This window comes from Balearica regulorum, chromosome Z, assembly GCF_011004875.1.
Source record: "Balearica regulorum gibbericeps isolate bBalReg1 chromosome Z, bBalReg1.pri, whole genome shotgun sequence".
In the NCBI taxonomy this organism is placed as follows: Eukaryota; Metazoa; Chordata; class Aves; order Gruiformes; family Gruidae; genus Balearica; species Balearica regulorum.
Genome location: NC_046220.1, coordinates 51,638,093 through 51,664,109, shown reverse-complemented (window position 1 = coordinate 51,664,109; position 26,017 = coordinate 51,638,093). Strand labels below are relative to the sequence as shown.

The 26,017-nt window shown below is 39.1% G+C and overlaps 1 protein-coding gene across 1 annotated transcript in view; it reads right to left on the bottom strand.

Annotated features, from left to right (window-relative positions):
• The window catches only part of TTC39B (tetratricopeptide repeat domain 39B), an 82,219-nt gene that overhangs the window by 34,815 nt on the left and 21,387 nt on the right, over nucleotides 1-26,017 (bottom strand). Inside the window, exon 2 of the mRNA XM_075739766.1 lies at nucleotides 19,558-19,592. Within this exon, the coding sequence (XP_075595881.1) occupies nucleotides 19,558-19,592 (35 nt within the window). The remainder of the gene's footprint in view (nucleotides 1-19,557; nucleotides 19,593-26,017) is intronic.

Below are 26,017 nucleotides of genomic sequence, written 5' to 3'. Positions count from 1 at the left end.
CAATGCAAACAGTATTCCTTACATCAATACATCTACTGTTTCTTACATCAAACAAGTTTATGAAATTATCCTGCCACTTCAGATATCAAAAATAAGACCCTGAGAGCTGTTTTATAAGTGAATCATATCCTCTACCACAGAGTCTCACTCCTGTTTAATTACCCTTCACATGTATTTTCTACTGTTTTCCTAGATCCTGCAGCAGAGGAACACAACCAGAAGGAATCACTCCAGCTCAGATTCATAACTTGATACCAGAACAGTCAGAAGAAAGGAGCATATTGACTCAGATACATCTTGGCTATCTTCGCTGGCAGACAAGGAGTATTTCTATGTAGAGGCTCAGAAAAAAGCTCCTCTCCTCCAAAAACATCACAAACCAATTTCTACAGCAAGTTAGCAGACTGATGAACAGTTTAGTGAGCAATGCTGACTCACACTCTCTTCTGACTCATGTTCTCCTCCTGACTCAGTCTTACTTCGGCAATCTCATTTTTTTCCTACCTCCACATACAGTTTCCTAGAATTGACAGAAACTTAACAGATTTTATCACCTCAGATAAGCAGATGCTTTAATTTATCCTGGAGTAGACTAAAGTAACACTACTTCAGTGAAATTACTATGGATTTTACACCCAGCGAATACTGTTCACTTTAAATGAAAAAAGGAAAAGAAAATATGCTGTATTGGGTGTTACACAAAGATAACAATGTCATATCACAAGGAGAATAAAACACCACTGTGTTAATGTCTAGGTACTTTAAGGATACATTTTCCCAACACACAGCATTTTTTAAAGTTATCTTCTCACTACTATTTCAAACTTCTTTTATGAAAATAGATGTTTTGAATTCCAGCAACAGCTTATGTATCTTGGGCTTGGAGCTGAGCTACCCATGAAACTGTTCAAATATAGTGGGGATATACTCTCCATAAGGAAGTTATTAGCAGCTTTAAGCAGGCTCTTCTAATCAACTACTTGGAGCTGCAAAAGAAACTAAGAATGCTGAAGACCCTGAGAGGTATGGGAATATTCACTATTAGGATGACAGTCCTCAGGATGTACGCAGAGCAAGAGCATTAGTAATTTAAAATGTCAAAACAGTTTACAGCTTATTAAACCACTTTGCTTTTTTTCCCTACAGATTAATTAAAAAGGAAGTATAAATGCCAGCCTAAAACAAGTGAAAAAAGTCATTGCTCTCTTATTTAAAAGAAAGTTATTAAACATACAATGAGTTAGGCAATAACACCTATCTGTCCAAACCAGGTGTCCTGGGTTCAGCTGCGAGGGTTAATTTTCTTCATAGTAGCTAGTATGGCACTGTGTTTTGGATTTGTGCTGGAAACAGTGTTGATAATATAGAGATGTTTTTGTTATATGGACCTGTTGTTGAGCAGTGCCTACACAGAGCCAAGGCCTGTTCTGCTTCTTGCACTGCCCTGCCAGCAGGATGGCTGGGGGTGCACAAAAAGTTGGGAAGACACACAGACAGGACAGGTGACCCAAACTGACCAAAGGGACATTCCATACCATATGATGTCATGCTCAGTTTATAGGGAGCTTGGGGGGAAGAAGGGGGGTGGAGGGAGTGGCGGTGTTCAGAGTGATGGCGTTTGTCTTCCCAAGTAACCGTTATGTGTGACGGAGCCCCGCTTTCCTGGAGATGGCTGAACACCTGCCTGCCCATGGGAAGTGGTGAATGAATTCCTTGCTTTGCTCTGCTTGTGCGCACGGCTTTTGCTTTACCTATTAAACTGTCTTTATCTCAGCCCACGAGTTTTCTCACTTTCGCTCTTCTGATTCTCTCCCCCACCCTGATGGGGGGAGTGAGCGGCTGCGTGGTGCTCAGCTGCTGCCTGGGGTAAAACCACGACACCAGGGCTCATTCCTGAAAAGCAGTTATACAGCTAAAGTTACGTATGAACTTGGTACATGCTGCTGTCTTTGTATATGCAGAAGATTTAGTCAGCTTTTAATACAATCACGCCTGGTACAATGATCCACCAAGTCTTCTCTTGAAAGGGGATTCAGGGGCTAGAAATAGGAGAATTGCAGCAGAGATTATCTTTAGTCTAACTATTTTCCACACTTTAAATCATATATTTAGGACTGAGTTCCACATCATTAACTGGACTAAATGTGCAAGCAGTACTTCGTACGAACAGGGACTGCAGAATTTAGTTTTTGAACTTCTAAAACCATTTGTTGGCTCTTTTACAGCAGAGCCAAAATAATCAAGCTCATCTGATGAACATTTAATTGCCACTGACTTGGTTTTGTACAGCTACTGTTCTCTCTAACAAAAGTCTCACTGGGCTACAGTTACTGAAAATATTTGAAGTGACGAGTGGCATTCCTCAGGGGTCGGTACTGGGGCAGGCACTGTTCAACATCTTTGTCGGTGACATGGACAGTGGGATCGAGTGCCCCCTCAGCAAGTTTGCCGACAACACCAAGCTGTGTGGTGTGGTCAACATGCTGCAGGGAAGGGATGCCATCCAGAGGGACCCTGACAGGCTGGAGAGGTGGGTCTCTGTGAACCGCAAGAAGTTCAACAAGGCCAAGTGCAAGGTCCTGCACGTGGGTCGGCGCAATCCCAAGCACAACTACAGGCTGGGCAGGGAATGGCTTGAAAGCAGCCCCAAGGAGAAGGACTTGGGGGTATTGATGGATGAGAAGCTCAACATGAGCCAGCAGTGTGTGTTTGCAGCCCAGAAAGCCAACCGTGTCCTGGGCTGCATCAAAAGAGGTGTGACCAGCAGGTCGAGGGAGGGGATCCTGCCCCTCTACTCTGCTCTTGTGAGACCCCACCTGGAGTACTGCATCCAGCTCTGGGGGCCCCAGTACAGGAGAGACATGGAGCTGTTGCAGAGAGTCCAGAGGAGGGTCACAAAGCTGATCAGAGGGCTGGAGCACCTCTCCTATGAGGACAGGCTGAGAGAGTTGGGATTGTTCAGCCTGGAGAAAAGGCGGCTCCAGGGAGATCTAATTGCGGCTTACCAGTACCTGAAGGGGCCTACAGGAAAGATGGTGAGGGACTGTTTATCAGGGAGAGTAGTGACGGGACAAGGGGTAATGGGTTTAAGCTGAAGGAGGGTCGATTTAGATTAGATGTTAGAAGGAAATTCTTCACTGTGAGGGTGGTGAGGCACCCGAACAGGTTGTCCAGGGAGGTTGTGGAGGCCCCGTCCCTGGAAGTGTTCAAGGCCAGGTTGGATGAGGCTTTGGGCAACGTGGTCTAGTGGAGGGTGTCCCTGCCCGCAGCAGGGGGTTTGGAACTAGATGGTCTTTAAGGTCCCTTCCAACACAAACCATTCTATGATTCTATGATTCTTAGTGGGAGCAAAGCAAAACTTCTTGAGGGAAAAAAAACCCAACACAAAAATGTGAAATTAGAAATAACAACTTAGTTTTAAGATACCCACACTAAGATGCACATCTGACACAAACAAAAGGAGTAAAAATAAGGTCTTCAGAAATTGGGAGGTACACAGAGATGATGCTCATGATAAGGACCAAGAAAACAAGATCCATTACATTTAAGAGAACGCTTTTCCAGGAAATAAATACTTTAGCAAACAAGTGACCCCTAACACTTACAGAAGCTTCATCAGAAGACGAATCTTTTACAGGCATTTGTTCACTTAAACTCAAGTGAAAACCATACTGGGCATCAACTAAAGTATCAACAGGTAAGGCAGCCAGAAACTACCACCTGCAGCACTCTTCTTGAGTAACACATATGCAGGCATCAACTAGAGTATTTACTGCCAAATTAATGATGACAAAACAGCATTAAAATATTTTGTTCTCAGGCAGTTCTCCTCTGCAGGAAGATGGTAAGTCAAACAAGTCCTAATAATTTGCCCTAATATTGTGAAATTCTGATACTCACTGTTGTTATTTACAATGTTTCTCTACTTTCTGAAGTCAATCTTTTCCTTTGTAGTAATAATTAACGTCAATTAGAAAACTCAATATTTAACTGTTTATGTTCTACCATACCAAAAAGAGTAACTATCTTGTCATGCATCTTAAATAGCCAGTACATGACTTCTTAACAGTAAATAGCAGCTGATCTTCACCAGAATCTACTCAATCCATGGAAGCGTTCAAGGCCAGACTTTGGGCAACCTGGTCTAGTGGAGGGCGCCCCTGCCCATGGCAGGGGGGTTGGAACTAGATGATCTTTGAGGTCCCTTCCAACCCAAATCATTCTATGATAATAGCTCCATTTTCTTGGCTAGGTGGTTCAGGGTATTTTTTAATGCTGCTCTAAGTGTATGGATCCTTTAGGAATATCCAAGAACAGTGGTGATTCTGATGCTTTTTATCTGATGGGATCCCTCTTCCCTTCCCTCGAGGGAGCATAAAAGAAACTCAAGCCTTCAGAGTCCTGTAAGGGCTGGAACCCACTGTCCCCCTGAAAGACAGTCTCCCAGCCAAGATCAAAAGCTGTGCTCAAACTACAGTATCAAAGGTCACAGTTTACAGCTCACAGAGATATCATTAAATCATCACTTCATGTTCACGTCTTCCATGGCTTTACATGCCAAAATGTCCTTGATGTCCTCTTGGCTAGTTTTACTATTTAGCTAATATCCAACACATTTAAAAACTGCCACCATCACATCACCCATCACTTGTTAACCTCAAATAACACAGACACTTTGTGTTACTGCAGCACGAAGACTTTCTGTCCCTGGTGTCCTCAATTTTGTTGTGTTTTTAGCTTCGAACTATGCCCCAGATTAGCATTGTGTCACTAGAACAAGGATACTTCCATTCTTAATTCTGCAATATTCAACAATCCCGCTTCAAGAAAGAGGAAATTGGTAATGATCAGGTTCTTAACTCTTGATCCCTGCCAGTGATTTTCAAGCACAGGAAGTCCTGTAGTGGTCTACCACTACTCCTCAGTCTTCAGTCTCAGTGAAGGGAAAACAGTCATCCTTTACTATAACAGAGACACTGTCTTTCTGCCTAGCTCTATAAAATAACAATACAAACCCCATAATTCTTACTTTCTTCAATTATTTTACCCTTCACCAGTGTATGCCAATTCCCCTTGTGATTCAACACCTTGCCTCTGTATACCGTCAGATTCTCCCAGCAAGCTTCAAGGAGAAAAAGCAAATGAGTGTCTCTGGTACTCATGGACAGATAAGAAACGTCTCTACCCTGTCTGTTTAAGCAAACATCACTGAACTATTATTCTTAGTAGCTGTTTAATGTTCCTCCAAATAGATGGTGGTCTCCTATCTCTGTGAAATGTCTCCAAGATTACAAATACCCACCAACAGTTCTATGACATGAAGCAAATGCTAATATGAAGTAAGCTTATTGCCAAATCCTACTGAGATATTCTGTTAGATCTACGTTTTATGGTCAGGATAGTTCAATGAAGGGTGGCTGAAGGCTTACATGGTCCTTGGTGGTACAATCCACAGACTTACATACAGTGAACATAAGGAAATGTTCGTAAAAGCAAATAGAGTAGCTTTCTAGCTATGTTGGATTTTCTTCTTATTACAAGGATTACTAAAACTCGTAAGTGTGGGACTTTATTTGGTTTTGTTTTAAGGTAAATACAAGCAGAGATGTACTACTTGCAGGAACTATTTCTGTATCAAGTTTGAATCTAAGGAACTCTCATGAAATCAGACCATGTATCATTCTCCTTGGGACTACTGAATTTCACTAAACCCAGACTTCAACAGACTTATAATGACACAACAGAAAAATCTTAAGCTTTAAGGCTAGAAGTTTGAAAATATTTCCAACTCACATAAATTACTTCCTATCCTAGGCTATTGTCATTAATATAGGAAGTCTACAAACTACAGCAATCCGATCAGTACAGCAAATGCTAATTTTTTACCCATACAGTAAATCCACTAGTCATAGCTTACCTCCACAGCAAATTCTGCATTCATTATGCACACATCCCTTTATTATAAGAAGCATGAATTTTAGATAAACAAAATTGTGTAGTTTACATTTTCAATGGAATTGTTATCAACTTATGGGAAGCACTGAAAAAAATTTCATGCTGATGCAAGACAGACTTTATTCCTTTCCAGGCATACTGTTCACTGTTTCAGAACTTCACCAACACATGCTGTAGTCTGTGTGCTAAACATTATTTTAAGGAAAATCAACTGGCAGCAAAACTATCCAGTGCTGTGCTAGTCAAATTTACAAACAGGCAGAAATTACTCTAAAAGCTTACTATATTTTGATCCATTCAACAACAGGCATTTTTTTAAAAAACAAACAAAAAGAATCAAAAAACCCACTGGAAAACACACAACAGACACACTCCTCCAACAACAGTCATTTAGTTTAAAAATTGTACTAGTTTACAGAGCCTGGTATTTTGGCAAAATCATTAGGGTAATACACTCATTTTCACTTTTTCCTTCCTCAGGACTTTCTTGTACTCTGTATTTAAAAATCAGACTCTATAGCAGACAGCGGCAAACAGCATTGTTCTTACCCAAGCCCTTTCTGGGTACTAGCTCTCGTGTGAATTTTGGGGACACCTATCCACCCACAGAACTGATAACAGCAGAGGATGGAAATGCCATGCTATCAGTGAAGTTGCAGCTTCCTCCTCAACACTACCTGACTATGAGATAGTAGCATTTAGCGAGTTATTTGTAAATCTCTGTCAACGAATCCCTGAATTGTTGTCGCAACACTAAGGGATCTACCTTTATTATCCTTTGCATGATCAAGCAATCCCATCACTAGGGCATTTTCTTTTTCAATAGTGTTGGGGGTTTTGTTTGGTTGATTTTGGGGGTTTTGTTTATTGTTGGTTTGGGTTTTTTTGTTTGTGGGGTGTTTTTTTAATTAAATTCTTTCTTCTCCCTTGTCTTACAGCTGGGGCAGAAATGCTGAACCAAAGCAAAAAGAAGAAACAGTAGCTAGCTGGTATTATACATTTGCATACATAATAAAGAGAAAGCATCAAAACCTGTATTTTTCAAAAGGAGCAGTTGTAGAAAAGGAGTTGCAGCTCTCAGAGAGACAGTAAAAAGGGAAGAGGTTACTGAGTGAGGGGAAAAGAAAGAGGCAGTTGCCCCTGTTGAAAACCAAAAATTATTAAAATGATATGCATGAAAATGAGCTGAGAAACACTTTACAGTTTTTATCTCTACATTAGCATTGTCAAAAAAAGTTCAAACTGACAGCTTCTCATAGACTACTGGAATTTCACTGAGAGACCATTTTAACTGATCAATCATTACACCTTACCAGACACATGCAATCTAACGACAAGGCAAACAGAAGGCAGATAAAGCTCTGTTCCTCACAGATGGGAAGCTGTGGCGGAGGGGAGCTGCTGGTGTTTTAGGAGGGGTGTTTGCCTTCTATTCCCTTTGAGAAAAGCAAGTTCTAATTTTAGCTTTTCTCAACTTCACAGATACATGTTTAGCTACAGGAGACAATGGGTTTATTTTAGGATTTATTCACAGCAGTAGAAATATTCGTAATACTGTCTTACAAGTGAAATGCATTAAAAACCCTCAAACACAGCAAAAACTTTATAGACAAACAAAAAATCCTTTTTAAAAGTTTCATCTGACCTTATACTTTAAATGTTGGACCACCACCTTTCAGGAGACCAATAATGTTTCTTTGCTTTAAATTCTGCATGTGAGTCTTATTTGTAATCTCGAATTCTGGGGGCTTGCACAGGACTGTCTGTGTTTTAGTTAGAAAGCAGCCCAGAACCTACAGTGCTGCTTGATGAGAATCTGGTAACAGAATACAAGAAAGTGATCAAAAGGTTTTGCTTTCAAACACTTACTTTATGTCCATGTTTGAGGGGTCAGGGATAGGTGACGAAATAAAGGAACTTTCCTGATGGTCTCTCTTATTGAAAATGTGGAATTTGCTTATCTATGCATTTATTATCGATGCAGTATCTGAACACCACAAGAAAATACTTATCGGTGTATCCTCACATATTATTACTGCTTGTCCTGGCTCCTTGTGAAAATTAACTCTGTCCTAGCCAAAACCAGGACACTACAGATGCAACAAAGCAACTAAATAAGCACAAAGGAAGAAAACCAAAGCAAAGCTGTTCATCTGCTTAAGTCTCAGGTGTCACAGGAAATAGTACCAAGACTAATCTCATCATACTTGCTGACTAGCACCCACCATTGCCAACACCACAGTCTGCCCCTCTGAAAAACACAGGCTACATTTCTAGCTGCCCTTTTTTTTTTTTTTTTTAAAGAAACACAACATCAGCATTCACAAATGTTTCAAGTTTGGGCTGACCATTAACCAGATTCAGTAAGTCAATAATCAATTTATTGCAAGTTAGGTGCTTTTACAGCCTGAAGGGAAAAAGAAACATCAGCAGCTTTATCTGACACCAAGTTCTTCTAAGTTCAACAGTGAATTGCACTGCACATGCACAGTAAGCAAAACGCAAATTTTCCATCATGAATCAGCCATACTGTGGAGCAAGACACATGACAACTACCTGGGTTACTATTTACCCACTTGAATATGCACACACAGTTTATCTGATCACTAAAGTGATTGTGAAATAATCCTAGTCAAATGTATTGAGCTACGCTAGCATGAATTTGACACAGCACTGCTAAATATACGTAATCCTAAAAACAGTCAGCAAAACAATCAGATCACAGGTATTTAGAAGTGACTAGTTTGACAGAGGGGAAAGAAAAAGCAAAGCAGCAGCAATGTCATTTTGCAGGTAGGAGAAAAATCTGCCTTACACTCTTCTGCCAGATACTAATGGAAATGCACAGCACTATAAAAGGTTATGAAATTTTTTAGTAGAACTCAGTGGTTCAACAGTATTTTTAGATGTATGTTTTAATATGAGATCTTTGCAAGTAAACTGAGAATTTACTGTGTTTGAATACCCCTTATCAGACTAATAGTTATATCAAACAGTCCAGCTGAGGTCAATACAGGCAATACTGTGTAGACACATGAGCACTCTGAATATGTCAGAGTGATACTGCCAAAATTTAATATACAATTCATATTGATAAATAGAAGGTCACAAAAAAAACCCCGAAACTTAATCTGTTCAATGTTTCCCTTAGAAAGTAGGTCTAAATAAGACACACTGATGAGAAAATAGGTTGAAAGAGATCCTTCTGAAAGAGCTAGCATACATAAATAATAATGACAGCTTACTGACAGTTTTACACAAAACAAATAAAGATTCCACTTATCTTGCTATGGAAAAAAAAAGAAATAAATCATGCAGCAAGTAGGACACCAGATCAGGCCAGATGTTTATGGGACTAACTGCGTCACACAAATGTTGGCTCAGATCCAAAGAGACAATTAGGACAGTGTGATCCTAGTAAGATACTCTTCCTAAACTTCAAACCAATTTACTGGAATTTATTACGCAGCGAACTTATAGCTAATGTTGAGACCTTAAACTACTAAAATCTCTACATGCACACTGTATTATAGACCATATTTAGTACTGAGAAAGCACAGAACTGAATTCCATTAAATTAATTATTTATATTTAAGTCAAAAATTATATAACCTCAAATGGTTAAATCTTCTAAGAGTAGAAGACATACTCTATAAATGAAGGAAATAACTACAAGCCTGACACTGTCCTTAAATTACCACATTTAAAGAATGGCATCCCAAAATACACACCTTGTGGTATGTACAACCTACAGCATCCGAGCTGATTAAGCACTGACATCAGCAGAGAAGCTTCTGCTCTCTAAAAGCATCGTTCACCACTGCAAAATGCAGAGGAAAAGCAATTATTTCATAAACCCATTGTGAATATATCATTTTTCTCTCCTCTTCAAGGAAATCCATCTAAAAAAAAATTTGTAGTTCAAGTGTTCAACATACCTGCCAAAGTAAATTCTCACAGATAAAACCCCGTAAATCTGACTACCACATTCATGATTTCAGGGACTAGTAGGCAGAGATAATATACTTACAGGATTAATTCAGTTAACTTCAGGTATGTAAACACAATCCTTATGCAAAAATAAGTGCTGCTTCTTTCACTCTGTTCTTTTTCCACCGCACACACACACACAAAAAAAAAAACCACACAGAAGAAAAGCATAAAGAGAAAACTGATTCTGTTTTATTTCTCAATATCCATGAGGTTTCATTAATGAGTTATCAAGCAAAAAGAATAAAAGGATAAAAGTTCACAAGCCAGCTGCTGGCATCACGGGCACTCTCCATAGCCGAATTCAAAAGAAATGCAGTTAGAGTGGCAGCAGCTACAGTCAATGCTGGAAGCTGATGCCTCTGCGGGAAGAGGATGCTGGGAGATTTTTCCCAATCTGTGCTGCAGCCTAATTCTAATCCATCGTTCCTAACTGCAAGGAGAAAATGGAGACATGAGGAATGCAAAGTGATTTATATTTAAAGGCAAAAAAAGGAGTTATTTTCAGTATTTTTCTGAATAATAATACTAAAAAAAAAATGCTACAATTAGAGAGAAAAGGAAAAGTATACTGATGTAACTGCAGTATAAACAGATCAAACATACAAGAGTTGGGAGCAAGCAGCTCTGAAGAAAACTAGCTCGTGTTTGGTTTTCATTATTTGAAAGTAGTCAAACAAATCAACTTTTTTATTAACCCTTTGACATTTTTTTCCCCAGAAATCCAAATTTTAGCTAGAGTCCCATGACCAAAACAAATCACGGAGAAGCTATTGATTGTTAATCAAACTGTTAATAAACAGTTATCTTCACAAATATCAGCAGCAATAGGAGAAAGTAGGAGTCAGAAGCAAAACAGCTGCAACAGACATTGTTTCATCCCCTTGGTCTAATCGCTCCAGATGAGATATGGGAAAGCTCAGCACGTGGGAGCTAAGCAGCAGTAAATTAAACTATGTCCTCCACCATCACCTTTGAACAGTATTCTTTAAAGCTGTATCACCTGGGCTAATAGTACCTATTAGTAGCTATGTTTACTGTCATGAACTGAAATTTACTCACAAAAATGTCTCAAAGAAAACCTTTAAAGCACAGTGCAAGAAAAGAGAGATTTGCATTTACTCATTTCAGATGGTGCTAAGTAATAAGAGCAGTAATACTTCAAACCAATCTTTTTAAACACTTTGGAAAATACAAGTAAGAATGCAACATACTAGGAAAGAGTTGCACAGTATTTCCTAAAACACCTGAGGAAACCAAGGTCTATGATCAGGTAAGAGGCTCTGCAGAACAGAGATGAGACGGACAGCCGTAACTTACGGACAACAGCACTTTTAAAATCAAGATGTTTGTACCTTTTCCCTGAAATTGTGCCTGACAGTGTTAAAGACCAAGGCATTTGGAGACATCAGAGTTCTCCACACATGACTTGGAAGCAATGCTCATGTGTATTGTCATTTATTACATTAACATTATTGGGGCAAGGAGAGTCAAAGGGCCAGGGTTTCTCTCATCTTGATTGCACCTGAAAGGTAAACCAGTTTTGAATCAAGGTTGAGCAGTCACATAAAAAAAAAAGACTCTGTTGACACACAAAACATACAGTGTTCTGTCTTTAACTTGGCATAAGTTGCAGACAGTCCATGCTTGACGCCTCAAAGTATTTCCCAGTAAAAGCTGGGAAAAGAGCAAGGAGCACATTTCAACAAAACTGACAAAAGCAAGCTTTCTGTCTGCAAATATCAACATATGTTCAAAACATTTTCTTTGGATTGTCTTAAAGAAAAACCCACTAATACATACTCAAGCCACCTTTCCCTCAGATTGTTTCCCAAAATGCTCTGAAACAGTTTTCAGTCATGGGGGGTGGGTGCAGGAACAAGAAACCAAGACACATTATTCAAGACCAGGGAAGTTGTTGGGTTTTGATAGTTTAAAATAAAGAATGGGGTAAATCTGGTTTTCAGTTCTCTTTCCCTAAAAACAATCCTCCTCCTCATATCTGAGCAAGTCACAACCCTCAAGTTTTTATTTTTTTTCATCTACGAGTTAGGAAAATGAAAACATGCGCTATCTAAAGCACTAGTGACTTCAGATTGTACCAGCAATCTAAAACATTAAGAGTCTAATTCCTTTCAAAGTCTCTGAAGTTATTCAGAGAAGCAATTCTTGAGTTGCATGAGTGCAAATAGCATTATGCAGTCTATATTAAAGCACAGGATAAACATTAATTTCCTGAAAGAAATTTAAAGAAATAAAATAGGGATATGATCAGTAGGTCATGCATTCCAGCACAACATCAAGATTCCAACATGATAATTAACAGACTCCAGAAGTCTCCAGGAACCCTGACCCCAAAATTATTATGTGAGTTTACTGCTACAGTGTTAATTTATTTTTCATGGAAGAGCAAGCCACAAGCAGCAACCCAAATATTTAGGCTCAATTAAGACAAACTTCTTTTGGCAAACACTGGATCACAGAAAAACAGGCTGTGGTATCTTTCTGTGTGTCAGCCTTTCAGTGCAGGCTTGCAAGCAAGTAGCACAGTGTGGAAGAGTGCAGAGTTTCGGGCAGTTCTGTGTAGAATATCCCTGAGATGTTCTGTTTGGTTGTCATCCCCTCATCCCCCCCTCCTTTTTTTCCCCTCCTTAGCTTCTGAGAAGCTATGCACACAGGTGGAATAGCACATTTCAAAGTCAGCAGAAGATATCAACGTAAATATTTGCACAATGTGGCCTGAAGACTTCTACTCAAATACAAACACACAGAGAAATCTCACACCAGAGGCAAAAGGTGTAGTTGCAATAAAAACAGAAGAGTTAGGCATAATTATTGCCTACTCGAAACCCCTCAGATTTAAACAATTTATAATCCAAGAACTGTTTGGGGTAGAGAAGGATTAGTGAAACTAGGCTGGTGCCTCACTATTGCTGTTCCGAATCTTGAGACTCACAATGCAAAGTAGCTACTGTGTTATATATACGTAGCTATGAAAATATTATTTATTGGATACAAAAATCACTTTTACCAGACTTTTTTTTTCCCCTTGACCTTGAGGACCAAACATGGGAAATCAAAACTTTGATCATTTAAATTGTCACTGCTGTTTCTCACCATCTTAAGATTGTCACAATTTGAGTTCAAACTTATAGAGACAAGCACTTTATTAAAAGCATTTGGCTCCCTGAATTCAAATGTGAATTTAGGGCCATTTCCTCAGCTGTTCAGTTTCATTCACTCACAAAACACATACATGTGCACATATAACTGAAATCTTAACTACACTTCTGAGATTACAAGGATAACCTGCTCTAACTTCCTTAAACACTTCTGGCCCTTAATCTATCACCCCAGTAATACCTCCCAGAGCTGCTTTCGTAGGATCAAGGATTAACAGTATCCAGCTTTGGGTAGGAAAAGGCAATGCAAAAGAGGGATGATAATATAGCAATGAAATATGCCTCTTTCTGCTGAAATTGATAAAGATAGAAAACCCTAAGAATTCCTTTATTCATCAAAAATCATCTGTCTGCTTTTCTACAGAATTCTAGCTTCTACCTTTTCACTGTTTCATTTTTTAAAAGTGTTTAAATGAGATCTCACTATCTTTCCACTGATGCTGTAACTCACGGCCTGGCATTAGTAATTTCTATACAAATAGTACAATATGAAGACTTCCTCTGCATAGGAACTGTTCGCAGCAGTCAGGCAGACTACCACAAAGCATGTTCTATAAACACATCCAGGCAGCTACCATAATACAGTTACTCTAAATGTTGTCATTTGCATAAGCCTCTGACAATGGGGCGGTAATTTTAATGATGTCTTTACCTCAAAGAAGGTGATTGCAAGCCAACTAGTACCACAGAAAAGCATAACAACTTGATAGTAACTTATTCCTGTCACAAACAGATGATATTTTAAGGAAGAGTAAGTAAAATGAGATGGGAGGAAATCTGAATACAACTAAAATTTCATACAAGTTCCTAACAAATTGAGAACTTCAGAGGATAAAATACATACAGAACTCAAAACAGCAGTGACAAGGTCAGTACATGCTAGGCATAATATGGTGATGGTTAAAAATTGCCAAGAACTCAAATCTCTTTTAATCTTCTTCTTGTAAAACCAAAGATAATTTACAAAATCATACTCGGGCAACAGAAAACATGGATCTCTGTATTCCACAAAAAGAATTTCTGAATAATTTGGAGGAAAATCAAGGTAGCAGGAATATATAGGGAAAAAAGTCATAGAAGTTGAGAATTATCTTGTTCAGTAAGATTGAAATTCAAGTTCATAGTTTTTTCATAATAAGATTCAGGTACTGATGAAGCCTTTTTAGAAAGAATTAAACAAAAGAACAAAATACACATAAATCTATTCCATCCATGTAAGTTTTTGAACCTGTAGATGCTTGGCACATAACAGCATTAAGTTACGTCGTGAAACAGATTTGCCCAAAATTTAAAGTAAGCAGACACTCCAGTGGAAACATGGGGAATATTTGGTAAAAAGTAGCTTACCACCACAAAACTTCCTGGTAGAGGCTTGAATTTACAAAACAGAAAGAATCATTTGTCTCCAGTTACTCAGTTCCTTTTACAACAGAATATGCCAATTCAAAACCAATTCTGACTTATCACAACCATGTAATGGCAAATTTACTTTCACATACATCCCACCTATGCTCTTCATAAGATAGAGGATGCTATATTAAAAGTTATCACCAAGCCAGTACTTTGAAAACTCAGTAACTCTTTGGCAGAGAAGATTCCTGGTGAAACAATACTGCTTGCTTTAAGCAAAATGGCAGACTAACCTATGGTAAAGCCTTTCTTTGGCTTTAGCATCAGTGAGTGAAGAACTGCATTTACAGGTGGAATTCCATTTAATGGTCCCTCCACATTTCTACAAAAAACCAAGTATTTTGGGCTCATTACAAAAACTGTTTTGGAGTTGCTGTGTATACCTACAGTAGCCACCACGAGTAGAAGATCACAAAAGAGTCTAGATAAAGTATCTAATCCATTTAGAGAACCAGAGCAAAGACTGATTTCCTCCTGGACCTGTCCTCAGATACGACAGCCAGCACTAGAGACTTAGGGAAGGATTTTACCCTATTAAGATAACTCATTGCCCTTTTAACATCTAACCTGCACAACCTGGTATCTGCAGTTAAGCAGTAATATTTAGGGAATAAAGTCAGTTAAAGCCAAGTTCGATTAGCAAAGCCATTTGCTAGCGTTTACTGGAGCAATATACAGAGCAGTGTTACTCTATACATATTTTACATGAAGAATTCAGAGTGGTGGGTTAAATACTATGAAGACACAGTTCCCACACATTCTTTCCAAATTCTCTAAAGCAACAAGATGTTCTGACAGAATTTGAACCAGCTCTGATCTCATAAGTAAACATCAACAGTCTTTGTAGATACAACTGTCTATAAAAAAAAGGTCCATTTTAGTTAATTCAGTTGAGTATAACCAAACTGCAATAAACCACTCAAACCAGTGTCAGGCATATCATCACAGAGCTGTAACAATGCCACTTTCTTATCCAAAAGAAGAGAGATTGAAACATTGATACATACAAAAAATTTAAGACAAACATTATCAATAGCAAAATCGATAAGATAGATACAGCTTTCCAAAAGGTTGAACCTCTGGTAATTCATTGTTTCAATGTTGTAATGTTTCCAGATTTCTACTACTGTATCATTAATAGGAAAAAAAAAACCCACAAACCCAAACCAAAACAACCTACCATTAATTCTAGACTGGGAAAGGTCAAGAATAACCAGCATGGCACTAGATTTGGGAAAGTCTTCCCTCAGGCAAGGGAAGACTTGAAAACTACAACCAAATTGTTTCAAGCAAGATAAGACTGAAGACTACCACAAAGAGTCCCAATGTTTTTTTCAGTTTCTTAGGCATTTTTTTTTTAGATAACTGTACCTTCTGAAGAATTTGAGAGTCTAATCAAACCAAGAATCCTGCCCAGATACAAAAGAATACACACATTTCTGTATAATTTCCATAACTTTAGAGTAGCTAATTGTCTAAACACATCAAGTCAGCAGCAGCAAGTATTCCAGCTGAGATTATCCTACTCTTACTGCTCAAAATCTCACAAACTGAGATCTATGAACCTCATTTTCAAAGGAAACAACATACTCCATTATGCCAACTGTCCACTCATTGAAACTGGCCAATAGACTATAATAAGCCAAATTTGACAGAGGAGCAATAGACTCAAGAGAGAATTAAAATCAAAATCTAGATAGTGCATAAATACCTGAATGGGTACCTGCTGAGGGAAAGGTTACAGCATAATACTCAAATTTGTGTTTTGTTGGCCTGCTGAAAAATCAAGCTACTTGTTGACCATCCAGGAGTAAGGAGGATGCAGGTGCAGGTGGGGGAAAAAAGAGAGGTAACTAGGTCATGAGGATGTGTGCAGGGAAAGCTTGAGTCATCTGGTGGGGGAAGGTGTAGGTTCATAAGACAATAATCTCTATGAAATTAAGCTAAATTAATACAGTGCTCATGGCACATTCTTCTAACAGCTACAGTGCACACAGGGAATCCAAAAGAAAAATACTGACAGAAATACTCAAAACTTACTGAAGCCAGTAATAAACAAAGTATATAATTATAAGACGACATTGTAAGTCATTAGTGCTTTTGAGAATCTTGCAAAGCTTTCTCAATAAGAAATCTCCTTTTTCCTCTGCTGTCCAGGATGGTTAAGAATTTACTGACATTTTATAAAGTTGAGTAACCAAAGTCTACAACAACCTCCCTACCTGAAAAATATTTAATGAAAGCTACTCAAGGCCAGTAACATTGTGTGAAAATAACAAAGGCCCCCCTTAATATCACAAGTTTTTATAGCCCTATGATACAGATACACTCCAAATGCATTTTCCATTCATAGTACAACAGTGGAATAAAAATTTCTAGGAACCTAAACTGAAAAAAAAAAATCATTAATACTTTGGAAGAATGGTGCTGTTCAGACTCACATTCCTAATACCTTCTGCCAGCTGACTGCAACAAGATAATTCAAATTGAACAAGATGTAGATCAAAACTACCAAAATGGAGCTCCAAGTTTTTGTTCCAAAGAGGAAGAAGGAATTACAATAAAAAACCCTACAGGATTTCATAGCAATTTCTAAGCTCATATATAGTAAAAGTTGGAATAATGGTAGAGACTTTAGAAAAAAAGCACAGAAAACCCGAAACGTTTTTCCCTTGAATACTACTAGTGCCTTTATTCATACTATAAGTCAGTCTAAAAAATATAGTACTCAAATATATATTCAAACCTGAAAGCATTCAGAGTCTGATGCCGAGAAACTCACATACTTATTCTTTCCTTTATACAACCTGTTGGGTTTGAGAGGCTTAATACTTTCGTCCTTTGAATCAATTAATATTAAAGCATGTCGCTTTTGTAGTATTACTTAGATGGCACACTGTTTTGGGGCATTACTGCCAGGGACACCTGAGAAGGACGTGTGTAGTCATTTATGAGTCTGAATATTCAACATAACATTAAAGTAAGCTGCATTTTAGTACATACAACGCCTTCCTGACAATTACATGAAGTGAGATACTGTTCTTGATTGGTTCAGTAGCCTGCCACTGAAGATGATACAGGTTAATCCCTAAATTATATCGAGGTTAAAGCTGCTGTCTTATATTCACATTATTCAAGCCACCAAATAAATAGAAGACAGGGTCCGTGAAGAGCATGTAGCACACATTGCACATCTCATGACAGGTAAATGTGCTAAGGTGCTAACGGGTGACAGATACTGCCTTTTCCATCTATGCAAGTTTTACTACATTTAGTGCAGCCTATTTTAACATATGCAATCATCAGTTCAAATCTTGCAGGGTATTTTCAGAGTCTTTTTAAAAACACCATTTTCATGGATCTTATGTAATATAAGTTGGGGTTTTTTTGATGTATCTGTTCCACAAACTAAAACAGTACTTGAGACATGAAAATGAATTTGTGCACTTATCTTCTACATGAAAAAATGGAAATAATCAGATTCATTATAACCACATTATATTTTATAAATATAAAGTAAGCGCTCAGGGAATGAAGTTACTCACACTGTGCTTTCTCCTAGGCTTATTCAGGACCACCCAAACAAGAACTGTGGGTGGGCCTATATTACTGAAATAGGCTGAACTAAAGGCTGTGAAACCTGAACAAATGGGAATTTAGTTTTAGAATACACATATACCAGAATCAGTCAACAATATAATAGCACAGATGTAATATTTTTGACCAGTGGACGAGGACAGTAACCACAGCGATAACTGTTCAACTACAGACGTGAAGTAACAACGTGATTTCTGTCCCACTAATATTCTCTCCATTATCCCACATTTACTATTCTACATAATGGTTATTACAGACAAAAGTAATACCGGCCAGAGTAAATTAACATCAATCTAACTTCTATACCACTATAAAAAGTGTCTCTGTATGACAGTTATGAGCACAGAAGAGAGACTCAGGAAGATCAAATCAAAGCTCTGCATGCCAATAATAAAGATCCCTGTCCTGCTCAGATAACAATAAAAACAATATGACAGCCTTCTCATAGAAGGAGTGTTGGACAAAGATTTTCATAAAGTAAACATTACAGAGGGAAAACTTTGCCTGAGAGAAGCAAGGGCCAGAAAGAGAGGTTATCTGATCTTACAGCAAGTGCTAGGGAGAAAGGAAGAAAAAGTAATCATTAACGAGAAAAAAGTTTTCAACACAAATTTATCAGATTCTTATTTCTGTCCTTCTGAGTCTCAGGAAGCTGTATGTTTAATTTTTCAACTACAGTTTTACATAGAGAGCAGACCTTACTACTCTAGGTAAGACAAAAATAGAAAGTCTGGCAAACCTGTAAAGTGTAATTTGCCAAGGCCATGGAAGTTTTGGCAATTAAATTCAGTCCAAAGCTACTGCTCCTGGGTCTAGAAGTGTTTTAGCAATCTGAGGATATCACTAGAATTCTCCTTCTCATGTGTTTCATGGCACAAAAATGCAATAAAAACCTACAGAAAAACTAAACCCACTTACAACCAGCATCATCTGTTTCCATCACAGTTTAAGTAAGGTGTTGCTTCAGGATGAAATTTAATGCCAGAGAAGTGACTATATCTCACTTCATTATGGAGACACATCTGTGCAACAGTACATTGTGAGGTATAGCACTTTCCATTTGAACATCCTGCATAGACAGTCTTGCATAATGTCTGATCCAAAGTTTTTCCACTAATGCTGACCTATCATTTTTTCACCATGCTGAGATGTCTAGAGTTGTCATTATGTAACTAGAAGTTACTAAATTTGCTATTTTTAATTCTTTACAACTTTCACATTTGTTGACAAATACTTCATCACATGTATCAACCTAATTACACTCCCATTTCCCAACTCTTGGGGACCTTAACTGTTCTGGAAAATGTGAATGTAGTCAGTCCATATAAAATGATGCTTCCTTAGAACGGTGTGCATGCAGTATTTCATTGCTGTATAAATAGTTTTAATAGAAACACACACATTTAAAAAAAATTCTACTTACACAGGGATGTTTTCAAAGGCATCTTCAAAATTTTCCTGCAAAAGAAAAGAAACACTGTTTCAACCAAATGTCAATGTATTTTGGAACTCTCTCCACAACACAGCAGAAAGTTATCATTACCAGATAGCACTTAATTCTCCAACATACAGTAATAATCAGAATATTCACAGTCTACTGGCTTTTTGTTGTGCTTTCAGTGCAAATCATTACCCTGACAGATAGGTTTCCCATAGGCCTACTACATCAGACTACAGTTAAGTTAAACCAAAGACCTCCCGAACTACCACCATGTAAATCACAGAAGGCAATACAGACATGCCTCAGGAGTTTGTGCAGCACATCTGATGTATCCAGGATGCACTAGATCACCAGCATAGCCACACATTAAAAAAAAAAATGAAGTGTTCTAAGCATAGAGCTGATATGCAGGTTGGCCAGAATATATATACTAGATCCAAGATGCATTATAGTTCATGTGTATATATGGCCAGCTCATGCATTAGTAGCAGTTACATGAACAGCTTGGTCCAGACATCCAGAGGATGTCTCTTTCCACTTAGATTCAGACCTTTTTCCACCTAGGTTCAAATTTCAAATTAAAATAAAGAGATGCACAAATATAAAAATGGTCAGAATGTTTCAGCTCAAGGGTAATCTATTTCTGTATCCTGTTTCCAAAATTGGCCTGTAGAAGTGTGCAACAGAGACAATGGGGCAAAGAGCTCTCCCTCCTACACCTTTCTGTCCACCTGACACTTTCCAGCTTTTGGCAACTCAGGAAATTCCAGGACTTGATGTGGTTTGTCTACCTGGCGATTTTCAGTAGATCTTTGTTCCAATACTGTTCCAGTCTCCCCTTGATCCCATGGAGACGTTTTATTCATGCAGTCATAACCTTAGTAAGGAATTTCACAAGTCTGCCATCCATTTTGTGCAGAATACTAATTTCTACTTGAACCTGGCTCCAACTATCTTTGTTTAACAGTCTCTAGCTTTTGAATGGAAAGACAGTGAAGAATCACCTCCTGCTTGCTCTTTCCTTGACATTTACGTTTTGAAAACCTTTGCTATATCATCCAAATCATCTCTTTACCAAGCCAAAGACTGCTACATTACACAGTCACAAAAGCTATTTCCTACTTATGACTGTCCTTTCTGCTCTTTCCATCAGAAAAAAATGGAAGCATGATGGAACAGATTGTTCCAATTTTTAACATATCCCAGGAATAACACTGACTTGGTGTGCAGAGTAAGATAATACAAATCTCACACAGCACGGTAACGACCAATGACACAAGCACTACAGTGCTTGCATCAAACCTTCCAAAGAAGTTTTCAAACCAAAACCAACACTAATAAAAGAAACAACTTCAGTGCCTTGCTAAAACACCAATCACAGCTTACTTCAAGACTGTCCACTCAGTTAAGACAATGCACACATTTGGAATATTGCTAGACTCACTGGCAGTGAGGTGGAGGATCAGCATTTTAATGGTATTTACCTCAGGCATGGTAACACAACATTGAAGCTAACACTCAGTAATACTTCAGAAGACAGATGTATGCTTAATGAATTTTGCATCTCTCAAACTAACCAGAAAATGCAGCTGTTAAATAATCAAAAGTTTGTAAGGATGCATTAGATACTGTTTCTCTGCCACAGGACAAATTCAGCAATACACTATGTGACTTTGACCCACCCTCCAGAAAACGTTACTTCCATTTTTAACCGAGGAAAATTTTCTGTTCAGAAGGAAAACCAAACTGTTGCAACAAGAACAGGACCTTTATCATCCTTCACAGATAGAATATGCTACTATATCAGTTTTGAACTACTGCGATTGCATGTTCTTTACTGCCTGCAGCTGGCACTGCCAAGGAGTAACATAAATGCATTTAAAGAAATTTTATTAACAGACTTGCCAAATTATCTCTTTCAAGCTAAATTTACTGGTTGACAAGACTAAAGTAGGCAGAACGAGACATACTGTGAAGAATACAGTAATCAACTTAGAAAACACCAATAAAATGAAGCCTGATCTGAGGAGAGCTGAATTGAAAAGCTAAACAAGAAACCAACAGGAACAAACATCCTGCACAGAAACCCTGTTACCCGTGTCTCTCCCCATACACTGATAGAAGTCATCATGCTTCTAATAAAGTGCTTCTCTGAAGACTGTTTGCCTCCTTAAGCCACTTCTAGAGACAAGAGGAGAAATTCAGCAAAATAAATAAAAAACCAAAACACACTGACAGCTTTTTGAGCACATTTTTCCTATGAGAATAAACTTGACAAGCAAAAGTCAAGGTACTTTTAACTGTCAAGCACCTATAAAGAATAGTAACAATCAGAAGTTTACACCAAGATGTAAAAATACCTGTGATGTGAACCTCTTGCCTGCTCTTTCAAACCTGAAAGCAGCAGCTATGTACACGAAGAAAGGGAGATACAATTCACACTCTAGATAAGGACCTCCTCCGCCTGGCTCCTACTGAATTTTGTTCCCTGCTATTCACATTGTTGAAATGCATGTCTAAACATTTAGAAAATTAAGTAAAACCTTGGTATTTTTCCCCTATACTAAAGCATAGGAATAATCACAGCCTCTCAAGAGATTCCTCAAGTGAGCTAAAAACAACATTGCTGAAGCTAACTACTTCTATGTTAACAAACAAACCAACCAAAAAACCCCTCAAAAAACCCCTTGGATTTTATAAAGTTCTCCATGCCTTCCCATTCCCATTGCATGCAAAACGGGTATTAGAAGGCATTCAATTTGACGTCTTGTACTCCTTTTCTTAACTGTCTCACGCAAGTCTGTAGTTGTCTCTACGGACTCTCACAGATTCCCTATACATAGGAGAAAGTCGAAGGCACTAGAAGAGAAGCATAGCCATTTTCTCCTCCATTCCATGCTTATCACAGAAAAAAAAAAAAAGTTGCACTATCCTAACATGTAAGGGAAAAGACTGCAATGGAAGTACCCAGAACAGCTCCTCCCAGATCAAGTTCTGGGATTCATCATGCTTCTACCAAGATATAAAAGGTTTCAAAAGTAATCAAAATATATTCACTTTTCTCCAGTAGCCTGTTAAAATTTACTTCTAAATTAAGCCTATTCAAGAAAAGAAAAAAATTAAGAGTGAAGTGTTACATAAAATACAAGAGCATCCTGAAGACTTCACATTTTATACAATATACATACATATACAGGTATCCATATAACATATATTATGTCAATTAAAAAAAAAAAAATCAAGTGATTGATAAAATTTATCCATTCCTCAGAGTACAGAAGCAGCCCAAAAACATTGACAGACACATTCTCGCACATTTGGTTAAAGCCTAGTTCCCATTTTCAGCTGCTCATCCCAACACTACAACTTACAACTGATACAGCTGAATTGCCATAACCAATTTTCAGAGGTGCTTGTTCATTTCAGTCTACAGCAAAGCAGATTACTTAATTCAAGCTAAATAGTTTTATTTAGCACCGATGACAGGCTGCACACAAGTCTCTTCAAGTCTAAAGTTGCATGCAACTAAATCATCTGTATTTGTGACCTATACACTATAGCAGTGTTAGCGTAGTAATACAGTTTCCTTTATTTACATGGCTGGAGAGACTGAGGTTAACAGTGTCCTGCATTCATTTCCTTCACCTGACCCAGGTCCATCCTGCAGCAAGTCCCAAAGGTCCTCCTCCAGTACGTCCTTGTTATAACAGCCACACACATTCAGCAGAAATCTTCAGGAAATGCAAACTCCAGTTAAATCCACAAAAAGGGCAATACAACTTTTTTTTCAGTATTCTACTCAGGAAAAGAAATCTATTAACATTTAAGTCAATACCAGGAGAACCATGTCTCAGTACATAATGCAGCTAATGCTGCAATCCACAGATTTTTATTGCACCTTTTCCAGAGAACACGTCAACCAAAGAATTTAAAACATGAATTTAAATAAAACTGCCACTAGATGGCATGACAAAAACCAATTCAGACCTTTCCACAAATTTGGGGAAAAAAAAGGCAAAAGATTTCACAAAATAAAGCTGTCTCAAAATTATTTTTCTTGCATTTTAAAGCTTAACCATTTTTAAGGAGGGTAAAAAGGAAGACCCAGGGAACTACAGGCCAGTCAGTCTCACCTCCATGCCTGGCAAGATTATGGAGCAGACTCTCCTGGAGACTATGCTCAGGTACATGGAAAATAAGGAGGTGATTGGTGACAGCCAGCATGGCTTCACTAAGGTAAATCATGCCTTACAAACTTAGTGGCCTTCTATGATGGGGTTACAGTGTTAGTGGATAAGGGAAGGGCAGCTGACGTCATCTACCTGGACTTGTGCAAGGCATTTGACGCTGTCCTGCACAACATCCTTGTCTCTAAATTGGAGAGACATGGATTTGATGGATGGACCACTCAGTGGACAAGGAATCGGCTGGATGGTCACACTCAAAGAGTTGCAGTCAACGGCTCAATGTCCAAGTGGAGACCAGTGATGAGAAGTCAGGGGTCAGTACTGGGATCAGCACTGTTCAACATCTTTGTCGGCGATATGGACAGTGGGATCGAGTGCCCCCTCAGCAAGTTTGCCGACAACACCAAGCTGTGTGGTGTGGTCAACATGCTGCAGGGAAGGGATGCCATCCAGAGGGACCCTGACAGGCTGGAGAGGTGGGCCCGTGCGAACCGCATGAAGTTCAACAAGGCCAAGTGCAAGGTCCTGCATGTGGGTCGGCACAATCCCAAGCACGACTATAGGCTGGGCGAGGAACGGATTGAAAGCAGCCCTGAGGAGAAGGACTTGGGGTATTGATTGATGAGAAGCTCAACATGAGCCAGCAGTGTGCGCTTGCAGCCCAGAAAGCCAACCGTGTCCTGGGCTGCATCAAAAGAGGTGTGACCAGCAGGTCGAGGGAGGGGATCCTGCCCCTCTACTCTGCTCATGTGAGACCCCACCTGGAGTACAGCGTCCAGCTCTGGGGGCCCCAGTACAAAAGAGACATGGAGCTGTTGGACTGGGTCCAGAGGAGGGCCATGAAGCTGACAGGATGGATGGAGCACCTCTCCTATGAGGACAGGCTGAGAGAGTTGGGGTTGTTCAGCCTGGAGAAAAGAAGGCTCCGGGGAGATCTACTTGCGGCCTTCGAGTACCTGAAGGGGCCTACAGGAAAGATGGTGAGGGACTGTTTATCAGGGAGTGTAGTGACAGGATGTCCTGGTTTCAGCTGAGAGGATTGATTTTCTTCATAGTAGCTAGTGTGGGGATACGTTTTGGATTTGTGCTGGAGACAGCATTGGTAATACAGAGATGTTTTTGCTCTATGGACCTATTGTTGAGCAGTGTTTACAAGGGGCCAAGGCCTTTTCTGCTTCTTGCACTGCCCTACCAGTGGGATGGCTGGGGGTGCACAAAAAGTTGGGAAGACACACAGACAGGACAGGTGACCCAAACTGACCAAAGGGACATTCCACACTATATGACGTCATCCTCAGTTTATAAGGAGCTTGGGGGAAGGGCATTCGGAGCAATGGCGTTTGTCTTCCCAAGTAACCGTTACGCACGATGGAGCCCTGCTGTCCTGGAGATGGCTGAACACCTGCCTGCCCATGGGAAGTGGTGAATGAATTCCTTGCTTCGCTTTGCTTGTGCGCACGGCTTTTGGTTTACCTATTAAACTGTCTTTATCTCAACCCACGAGTTTTCTCACTTTCGCTCTTCTGATTCTCTCCCCCACCCTGATGGGGGGAGTGAGCGGCTGTGTGGTGCTCAGCTGCCGGCTGGGGTAAAACCACGACACAGGACAAGGGGTAATGGGTTTAAACTAAAAGAGGGTAGATTTAGATTGGATGTTAGGAAGAAATTCTTTACCGTGAGGGTGGCGAGGCACTGGAACAGGTTGCCCAGAGAGGTTGTGGATGCCCCATCCCTGGAAGTGTTTAAGACCAGGTTGGATGAGGCTTTGGGCAACACGGTCTAGTGGAGGGTGTCCCTGCCCACAGCAGGGGGGTTGGAACTAGATGATCTTTAAGGTCCCTTCCAATACAAACCATTCTATGATTGTATTCTATGATTCTATGAACTATGTTATCTTCATTTTTTTCTGGTTGCTCATGGTACTGTTTCACATCTTTTTGATGCATCATTTTCAAGATGTGAGCAGGTTTGAAAAGAATTAAGTTTACACAACTAAGAGACAGTCACGTTTTGCAAATCCAAGAAAGTCAAAGCCAGACAGGGCATAAATGGACATAGTGTGTTAATGCAGAAAAACTGACCAGAATTCCTGTACTCTTCAGCAATAAGAGCAAAAACCATTCACAGCAGACCACACTTCAATGGCAAAACAATGTGCAAGAGAGACAAACTACTACAGAATGTTTATCCGTGACTGTACTTCTGTTCTAATACACTGGTAGACAGTGGAAACAACTGCTTGCCTTGGTTATGAC